This window comes from Rosa rugosa, chromosome 3 (genome assembly GCF_958449725.1).
Source record: "Rosa rugosa chromosome 3, drRosRugo1.1, whole genome shotgun sequence".
Classification (NCBI taxonomy): domain Eukaryota; kingdom Viridiplantae; phylum Streptophyta; class Magnoliopsida; order Rosales; family Rosaceae; genus Rosa; species Rosa rugosa.
Genome location: NC_084822.1, coordinates 47,817,623 through 47,827,622, shown reverse-complemented (window position 1 = coordinate 47,827,622; position 10,000 = coordinate 47,817,623). Strand labels below are relative to the sequence as shown.

General features: G+C 39.8%; 1 protein-coding gene across 1 annotated transcript; it reads left to right on the top strand.

The window, feature by feature from the left end:
• The first annotated feature begins 2,453 nt into the window (after positions 1 to 2,453).
• LOC133740013 (uncharacterized) lies at positions 2,454 to 5,645 on the top strand. Its single transcript, XM_062167844.1, has 4 exons — positions 2,454 to 3,419; positions 3,527 to 3,664; positions 4,806 to 5,045; positions 5,131 to 5,645. Exons 1-4 carry the CDS (start codon positions 2,556 to 2,558, stop codon positions 5,218 to 5,220), a joined length of 1,332 nt encoding a protein of 443 aa, XP_062023828.1. The 5' UTR covers positions 2,454 to 2,555; the 3' UTR covers positions 5,221 to 5,645.
• Positions 5,646 to 10,000: the final 4,355 nt, after the last annotated feature.

Below are 10,000 nucleotides of genomic sequence, written 5' to 3'. Positions count from 1 at the left end.
GGTGAAGTTTGGCTTGAAGTTGAAAGGAGTTGGAGTTGGAGTTGCTAGTTTACGAGGGGTTTTCGGGATTCAATATAGAATCGTATTGTTTTATCGAATTGTTGTTTACGGAATACAATTGTGTACAGGACGAGATACTGACTCATCGCTCGACGAGGATCCTTACACTTGGATACCACGCTAGCCGTATACTGTGAGTGGACGTTTGTTTTTGAATATTGATGCATGCATTTATTTTTCGAATTAATGTTTTATTAATTATCATATTATTTTAGTTTCGGATATGATTTCGGTTTTGGAATATTGCTTGGATTTTCCATCATGATTTTTGGAACGTGAGTTTTATTCGCTCGGATTTGAACTTGTGATTTAAGTCATTTTCGACGAATTATTTTCCGAGGTGATTTCCGGAATTTATTAATATATTTTATTCGTCGATATTGAGGTTTCTGGAATATTTTTCGAAATGGGATTTCGATGGAATTATATTTCTTGTTATTTATTAACTTTCGATTTTGGCATTGGGAATGCCTTATTGTTAATCTAGTTATTCTTTTAGCGTGTGGGACACGCTGTTGCTTTATACGACTTTTACGAGAATTTTCGGGTACGGTTGGGAATCGTACCCGTGTTTTCTTTATTCGTGGGACATGGGGAAGCCTTATAGATTTACTGGATTTTAATGGTTTTTACCCGCCATACCTGGGTCGTCATATTTATTGCTAGCTAGCCTATTAGTACTCCTCCCTGCTTACTATGTGTTTGTGGGTGAGTAAGAGCAGAGCATGGGATGCTCCAGAGTGTGGGACACTCCGACCCGAGCCTGGGAGGCTCCCTTCTCGTATGGTGATAACTTCTTCCCCATACTTTTTCGTGACTTGACTAGCGGGGCTAGTCCGTTATTTTCGTAACCAGCGGGGCTGGTGTGTTTTCACGAGAATTTTGGATTTCGATGTTATCGTAACCAGCGGGGCTAGTGTGTTTTTACAAGAATCTTGGATTTGTTGATAAATGTGTTTTTCTTAAATGTTGCATGCATCGGGTTTCTTAAAAGGAATAAATGTGGAAAAGCACAAAACCCACTTTTCTTTACAATTATTTATTTATTTATTTTGTCCACTCACGCTAACGTTTTATGTGCTTTTCCCCTGGGCCCTTCGGTTTCAAATGCCCAGTCTGCAGAGTAGCTGGTTCGGCATAGTAGGATTCGGGGCATAGCATCTGCTGTTGTTGTTTTCATTGTAGGTTAACTGTTGAACCTACCTGTATTGTTATTTTCTTCTTCCTCTTTTAGATTGCTCTGATAACCTGTGGGGGATAAATAATGTAAAGGTTGGAAGTTACTTTGGTGTAATTAAGAATATGTTATTTTCGGATTTCAGTTACTTATTGTGAAGTTGTTGGGTTTTGGGGAGCAGGGTGGCTCCAGGAGATTATGGATGATTTGTTAGAAGTGTGATTGTAATTCTACAGGTTTTGGGTAATCCATTTGAGGGGTGACTCTGCCAAATTTTTGGTAGAGTTATTCCTAAGGTGGGCCCCACAGGGCCACCTCGGATTTCAGGGTGAAATTCGGGGCAGGTCCTGTCAGAGGCTAAGACGACACAACAAACCACCAACAACTCTTCAAGCAATCTCTACGATTGCCCAAGTCTCCCCGGAGCAGCCTCTCTTACCGGTGACCACACTCCAGTCCTAGTCTCTTCAAGAGCCGACTGTCAGTGCCACCAAACCAACCCGGCGACCGTGCTTCCAGTCCCAGTCTCCCCAGGAGCCGACTGTTAGTGCTACTGCCACCGTTACTTCCAGCGAAGCAAGGGTAACGCCCTCGCAACCCAGCGAAGCTAAAGTCACGCTTTAGCAAAACTCGTGCTTCTCCAGACTTCCCGCCGATCTTAATTCTATTGCATTAACAGAAATCCATATAGGCTAGATCATATATATGTCTACCTAAGTACCTATAGAGCTTTCTACACAAACATTTGGATAATAAATTATGAGAGCTCTTCTAATGAGGACCATTATAATGAGGACTAGTTGAGGACTTTCTAATCAACGGTTTGGGAGACTCACTTTTCGATTATATTACAGAAAATTAACCGTAAATGTTTACATATGCATGAGTAGATCACTTATGAAAATTTTCTACCAAATTGCTAATTGTTAAGGGATTTCCTTCTTTTTGATTAAATAGTAACTAATAAATCACGATTATGAATGCTTCAACGATTTTCAATTTGGTTGAAAAATTGTATAAATGATATACACATGCATAAATATCTAAACATCAAACGGTCGATTTGCGGAAATGTGATCGAAAAGAACATGTGGATACAAGGTTGGCATTCTCTGATATTGAGGATTAGAGCAGAGACTTGTTTCGTTTCGCCTGCTTCACTGCCTCTATTGTCTTTGTTTTGTGTTGTCGTCTTATATAGTCATAGGTTATAGCACACCAAATATGATTGGAAAAAAATAAAAAATAAAAAATCGTACTCAACTATTGAAGTAACCGAACTGTAGTCTTCTGGCTACTCACTGCACAGTAGCCCGCCATGTCTAATCCTCCCAACTCCTTCATCTTCTTCTTCTTCACACTCACACTCACACTCCTCCTCATCGCCACCCGGGCCCACCCACCAGAACAACCCGAACCCGACACTCCCGTCACCCGCTTCCAGAACTACCTCCGGATCAGAACGGCCCACCCGAGCCCGGACTACTACGCCGCCGTCTCTTACCTCAAAGCCCAGGCCCAGTCCATCGGCCTCCACTCCCGCACCCTCCACTTCGCCCCCAACAAGCCCCTCCTCCTCCTCACCTGGCCGGGCTCCGACCCGACCCTCCCTTCCCTCCTCCTCAACTCCCACCTCGACTCCGTCCCCGCCGAGCCCTCCAAGTGGGCCCACCCGCCCTTCTCGGCCCACCGCACCCCCGAAGGCCACATCTTCGCCCGCGGCGCCCAGGACGACAAGTGCATCGCCATCCAGTACCTCGAGGCCATCCGCAACCTCAAAGCCGCAGGCTTCAACCCAATCCGCACCGTCCACGTGTCCTACGTCCCCGAGGAGGAGATCGGCGGCCTCGACGGCGCCGCCAAGTTCGCCGTCTCTGACGAGTTCAAGGAACTGAAGGTCGGGTTTGTTTTGGACGAGGGTCAGGCCAACCCCGGCGACGAGATTCGGGTCTTCTACGCTGATCGAACGCCGTGGAATTTGATCGTCAAGGCGAAGGGGATGCCCGGCCATGGTTCTAGAATGTTCGACAATAGTGCCATGGAGAATCTGATGAAGAGCGTTGAGCTTATGGCGAGGTTCAGGGAGGCTCAGTTCGATGAGGTCAAGGCAGGGAATGCTGCTAATTCGGAGGTCATTTCGGTCAATCCGGTTTATTTCAAATCCGGGATTGTTTCCGGCGATGTGAGAGTCATGTGGTTATTGTTGTGTTTGGTGTTTGAATTTTTTTTATTTTTTTTTATTTTTTTTTATTTTATCACAAAGACAAAGGTGTTTGATATATTATTTAGGGATATGCGATGAATATGCAACCTTCTGAGGCTGAAGCAGGTTTTGACATAAGAATTCCACCTACTGTAGACCCGGAGCTTGTCAGAAAGAGGATTGCTGAGGAATGGGCGCCGGAAGCTAGGAACTTGACTTACAAGGTACATTTTGCTGTGTTTATTTCCACTGATACAGTTCATTGATGTTGTGTTGTTCATGGGTTTAGTGTTTTGGTCCATTAAGTACAATGTGAATCATATAAGAGTGAGCTTAGTTGAATATAGGGACCATAGACTTAAATGTTATCCGCCATGTTATCAAACAATTTTGCTGAAAGTACATATTTCTGTTGTTTTGCCAATTAGCTAGGATGAATCTGATTGTGAGATCAAACCTGATAACTAGGTCATATACGCTAGCTGTTTCCGTCTCCTCAGCTCGGTGTTTATACATGTGTAATTATGAATACTTAACATTTGCATCACAAATTTTCTATATTTCATAGAAGTTAGAACTAAGTGGTGGTTGTTGAAGAGTCACTATTAGCAAGCTGGTTAATACCAGAATTTTGGGTACTTGACTTATGTGCCAAGGTACTGCTCGACTGCTATTCAAGAAAATTAGGTTGTCCAGATAAAATTCATTTTATGAGGGTTACCGTCTAGGATAAAAACTCTATCAAACTTGGCTGTTCAGAACTTTGTGATCTTTGAAAAGAAGCTGCAGTTGGGGTATTGCTTTACGTTATGCCATGTTCCTTTCTTTATTGTCTACATTCTTTTCCTGTGGTTAACTTTAAAGCATTTGTTAATTGTGAAATTCAAGTAATTCATACATAGTCATCAATTAGTGATAGTGAACAGCTATGGCTCTGGTCTTTAACATGGGACCAAAGTTAGTCATCAAATTAGAAGAGGTAGTTAACTTTGGTTTAGGAGAACAACAAACGGCTTGGGGGGCTGGCCAGTTCAACTCTCGATTATTCATTCATTGTAATGCATACCAATAGAACTACTTTTCAGTGGCTTGTCTGAGCCCATTAGTTATGGATTTCAAAATGGCCATTTTGAGCAAGCACTCCGTCTTTTTACCAAAATCTCCTGCCTTCCATATGCAGTTCTCAGATTCTGGATATGTGATTTTAGGCCTTCTTATCAGATCTCTTAGGATACCAGATTTATATGCTCCACCAGACTCTTGAGTTTTAAGTTTGAATATCATCTTCATTTCCTCTGTTTTCTTTGCAATCAAACGGAGTATTAGCCAGAAAAGGCTCACGGACTTCTTTCCTTTACATGGCAGCTAATTGAGAAAGGACCCACTAGAGATTACACGGGTCGCCCTTTAATGACCCCAACCGATGATTCCAATCCATGGTGGTCTATTTTCAAGCAAGCTGTCGCAGCAGCTGGAGGGAAACTTGCAAAGCCTGAAATCTTGGCTTCAACCACTGATGCACGGTTCATGAGACAGCAAGGCATTCCTACTCTCGGTTTCTCCCCAATGACAAATACTCCAATCTTACTGCACGACCATAATGAGGTTTGATATGTTACGGTCCTTTTAACGTGCAGTTAGTCAGTTACCATCAAATTCTTTTCCTGACTCCGATATGTCTGTTTTGCAGTTCTTAAAAGATACCATATTCTTGAAAGGCATCAAAGTATATGAATCTATAATCAGTGCTTTGAGTTCCTTTGAGGGAGGATCACGTTAGATGCTATCAGTATTCAGTTTGGGCACTCATTATTTGCTGAAATTCACATGGCGGCAGTGATGCACCATTGTACTGGCCGTGTTGCACTGAAGTGACTTGGGCAGATTCAAAGGAGGTGAAGGTTTGGTCTAATATGTTTCAACAGTTTTACAAATTTTCGTAAATTGTCCCCATTAAGCTTTGTACATAGTTAATAAATCTTCCACACTAGAAAAATCCCGGATTGGGGAGTAGTTGCAATGGACCTTTTGTTGTTGGTATTTGTCTAGTGACATTACTGTACATTCCTTGTAATGATCATGCATATGATCAAATTTGAGGGATCAGAAATGAAGATACAAGACAGGGATGTAGTTTATAGAATTATAGTCATGTACTTGTTTCAAATTCAATGCAAATACCTCAGGGTAGTTTTGATTGGATCATGACCTGCGCTCCAGCCCCATTACATGCAAATGTATAGAACATGTATTTTGGCCTTGTTATCTCTTATGATATGAGTTATGAGAGAGCTAAAACAGATGGAATCGATCAACAAACAAATGATTGATTGATTGATTGATTGACTTCCACTAGTAGTTTTAGATAGGACCTTTCGCGCCAAAGTGAAAAACTGAAAACATTGTGGTGGAAGAAACACATTCCAGGCATGTCTTGGAGTAAGCAGCCCATGCTTTTTTATCAGGGACATGCAATTGTCAGCCCACCTTAAACAAGTATCAGCTTCCATAATAGTGAGCAAACTGCAATTCGACATTGCTTGTGCAGCGTAACCCAATAAGGTTGAAGCAAGCGTAACCCAATAAGGTTGAAGCAAGCGTAACCCAATAAGGTTGAACCCAATAAGCGTAACTGTAGTATTTGCTCATTTCTCATCTATCTGCTTTAATTTTCGCTCTAGTAGTATGTGTTTGTGAACTCTAAGGTTCCACTTGTGATAATTTCAAACATACATTCAGGTATTGTCAAGACTAAAGAGGGATACAAGGACTACGAGTTTGGGAGTAGTGTGACTGTTTTGGCTGGAAATGGCCATTTTAAGCAAGCACTTGTCTTTCTTGGATCAGGTCAGAAGCGAACTCTTTCTGTATAATGTTCCCTGTTAACATTTGATTAGATCCACCAATTCCAACGCTCTAGCCAATCTCTTTTTACCATGTTATGGGATAGAACCTCTTGTCCAAAATGTACGCTCTATATGGTAGAGGATACACGTAGCTCTGATACGTAGCTCTGATACCATGCAGTTAACCTGTGTTTATACCGTGTTATGGGATAGAACCTCTGGTCCAAAATATATCCTCTATATGTTAGTAATACATATATACTTAAAATAGAGTAACAATATTTATCAAGCTAACACTCTCTTCATGGGCATGCTTTTGTATGCCTGTTAAGAAATTGAGAGAAGTAGGGTATAGGGAACTTATCACAAACGTGTTAAACAACCAATCACCCCAAAAGCTTGAGTTGTTATCATGGTATGGCAATGAAGATTGAAGATAAGAAATGCAACACAATAGTTGTGGGATAACAAATACCACGTGAAGGTTGTAACTAAGCTGCTAGCTGTAATTGTTCACTGTTCTGGTCAACAAGTTCGTCCCCCCCCCCCCCTCAAAACCAGGCATATATACTATGCCACCAAACATCAATTCACAGTGACGTGAGGCCATAGCAATGATATTGGATATGGTTCTTTTCCTTTTCTTGCTTGATACCATGAACTTTTTCCAGGAAGTTTCTACGAATACAAAAGAAGAGATTTGATTCTCATATCATATCATATCATAGTATATAGACCTTACGCACCCACATGGATCTTGCCCCTTCATTATGACACTCCCACCTTCGAAACCCTAAGCTGCTTCACTGCACTTTCGCCCATATCCTCGTAACTTCCTAATCGAAACCCAATCTCTTCCATTCGCTCTCTATCATTATAAATCTAAATCTATATACCAAACCAAGCTATATTAATTGGTTTTTTTGGGCACTCGGCCTCATGAAACCAAATCGGTCCCTACCTCCTCAGGGCTCGACCTGCATCCATTTAATCCGGACTTCATTATTCAATTAGATGTGTCCTTCTCACCTACTGATATCCAAGGTACGGAAGGACAAAGCTCATTGGTACGGTGCCTGCCAGTTAAGAGATACAGAATCAGTTCCGTGGATACTACTTTTAAATATAGGATAGATAAGACACTAGAGAAGTAGCAATGAATCTTCCTTCATGTGCATTATTGGACTTGAGTTGAATCTCTTAGTTGAGTCTGATATATAATGTTTAGTTGAAAGTGCTTAAGATTATTGGTTCCGTCTATTGTTTAATATGATAACAGAGTTTTAGTTCTGATTTAGATGTTGTGAGTTTGAAACCGGGATACTCTCTAGTTATCATTTATCATGTAACTAACAAAGTGAGACTGCACACAAGTGTAAGAAAGTATTACTTAGCTTAACATACATTGTTGACTTATTCTACCTCAAGCTTTTGGGTCTAATAGTTGCATAAACTTGCATTGCAAAGACTTCATGCTGATTAGTTGTCTTTTGTGACTATTTGGTTTACCATATTGACTAGGGTGTTCCTAGTTCTTTGGGTGTCAAAAATTCAAGTTCCAATAGCAATTTACTGATACTTCATAACCCTAGAAAAAATCAACACCTTAGGATGAAAAAATTGAATTGGAAAGTGATGTTTATTTGATTATGCCTGCATGCTTATTTTGAACTTTTGAAGTCACATCGTTGATGATGAATACAACTCATGTCCAGACCAACACCATTAATATTAGACGTTGGTTTCACATATAGGCAGCTTCCGAGTAAGAGAGGCCTTTTAGCGAGCATTTGTTACTTCTGAAACACCCATGTTGTGTTTTTGACGGAGAAAAACAATACTAATAATTTCTCAGTTCCCAAAACCACTTGTGGGACTTTGGAATGAATAATATGGTCAAATTATATTCTTAATGATAAACAAATTAAGATCAGGCTGTGCCCGCTTGGGACTCATAAAATATTTATATTAGACCTAGTTCTAGTTTTTGCATTCTCATCACCAGCTCATTTGGTCCTCTAAGAATAGAGGCATTCATAAAGTCAAAGAAATTTACCATTTGACATTCATATATGCATGTTAATTTACTATATGTGACAAGGTGAAACCTAGTGGAGCAATTTTTAGAAGGTCAAGCAAATTAGGTCATGGAGTATACTAATGAAATTTCCTTATAGTTTCCATAAAACGAATAAGTCTAGTTTTGATTCCAGGATTTCTGACAAATTGAAAATAAAATAAAATGGATTGGAGTGTGGCTTAGCATGTGAGAGGGGTCTTAAATAATTCTACATTATTTCATCACGAATCATACTGTCAGCCACCTGATAGAAAATATATATATATATATCATCGAGAAACATATATTCATTAATTTTGCGATTAATTCTATATAAATAAAACAATGCTGCTGTACTAGTTTAAGAAAAAAGAAGATGCCTTTGATGCTAACATGCATGATTATGTTTAAGTGTGTGAAAGACTCAAAAAAACTGGGGAAGGAAGGAGGGAGGAGGGAGATGGAGTCGTACGGATTGACGACACTATTCTTTTCACACACATGTATTATCATTGGGGATACCAATTCTCTGCTCAACATTCAATAAAGCTATGGGGTTATAGCCCCTCTGGTTCTCTCTTTTCTGTGTGTGTATATATTTTAATTGCTAATGTGTGTGATAATAGTTCATGTTTGAATGAGGAAAATTCTTGAAGAAATTCGAGAATCCGGGGATTAAAATAGTAGTTCAGAAGAAATGAATGTGTGGTCAGAGAAGATAAATTTGCAGGCAATAACTTTCTAGTGCTTCTGCAAATGAGAAAAGCAGCTGGATAAGTTGTAGCTAGTCTTTAATCACATGGACAGGTTGTGGGCATGGAAAAAGTTGCAAATCCTTGTTCACATAGCTTATATCTAGATACTGTTAAGGGTTAGGGTTAGTTACACATGGGTAGTTAAGAGTTAAGACCCTACGTCCCTAGCTTATCATAACAATACTGCCCCCTGATTTTGACTTCGTATATTTGCTTCAATGCTCTAGAAGATCTTCTCTTAAAAACTATATGTTTTTTTTTTTTTTTTTTTTAAAGTAACTTAAAGGGGGGACATATGAAGCCAATACCCTTTAGAAGAAATAACAAAATAAAAAGACAACCAAAACATAAGCAAGATTAAGCAAAGTCGGTTGAATCAAAGATCAAGACGCACAACAGGCGTCCGATTGCAGGTAGGGTAAGGGTCTCGTGAATCTCTTTTAGACTTCAATTTTTTATTTTGAGATTTTGGGAGAGACTTAAGAAGATTCTCATCTTCCAAAATTGCTTCACCCTCATCAAACCAAGAACACAGAAGACTTACCTCAACCTGAGCACATGTATGATTACTAGGAGGTTCTTCATTTTCCAAATCACCCCAACAGAACTTAGCTTTGTGAACATCAGCTTTATGTTTTGACCCTTTCATTGCATTTGGCACAAGAACGGTCTATAACATGCATATGAATTTTTGAATGTGTGATGTAAGTTGGAAACATACCAAATGTTATTGGTACCCTCCCTTAATATTTCCACCACATGACCTTCAGAATTGGTTTTGATCACCACTTTTGCGTGACACGAAAATGGTTTAGAACATGTGGTTAATGTCTGAGTCGTGGTTTAGATGATGTAACATATTAAAATTTTATTGAAAAAAAAAATTACCTTTATAACATA

What these genes read in the sequence shown, in the direction of transcription:
- LOC133740013 (XM_062167844.1), top strand. Translation starts at nt 2,556, where the DNA reads ATGTCTAATCCTCCCAACTCCTTCATCTTCTTCTTCTTCACACTCACA. An exon ending in CCGGGATTGTTTCCGGCGAT is followed by an intron (nt 3,420 to 3,526) that starts GTGAGAGTCATG and finishes TATATTATTTAG; the next exon opens with GGATATGCGATGAATATGCA. An exon ending in CTAGGAACTTGACTTACAAG is followed by an intron (nt 3,665 to 4,805) that starts GTACATTTTGCT and finishes TTTACATGGCAG; the next exon opens with CTAATTGAGAAAGGACCCAC.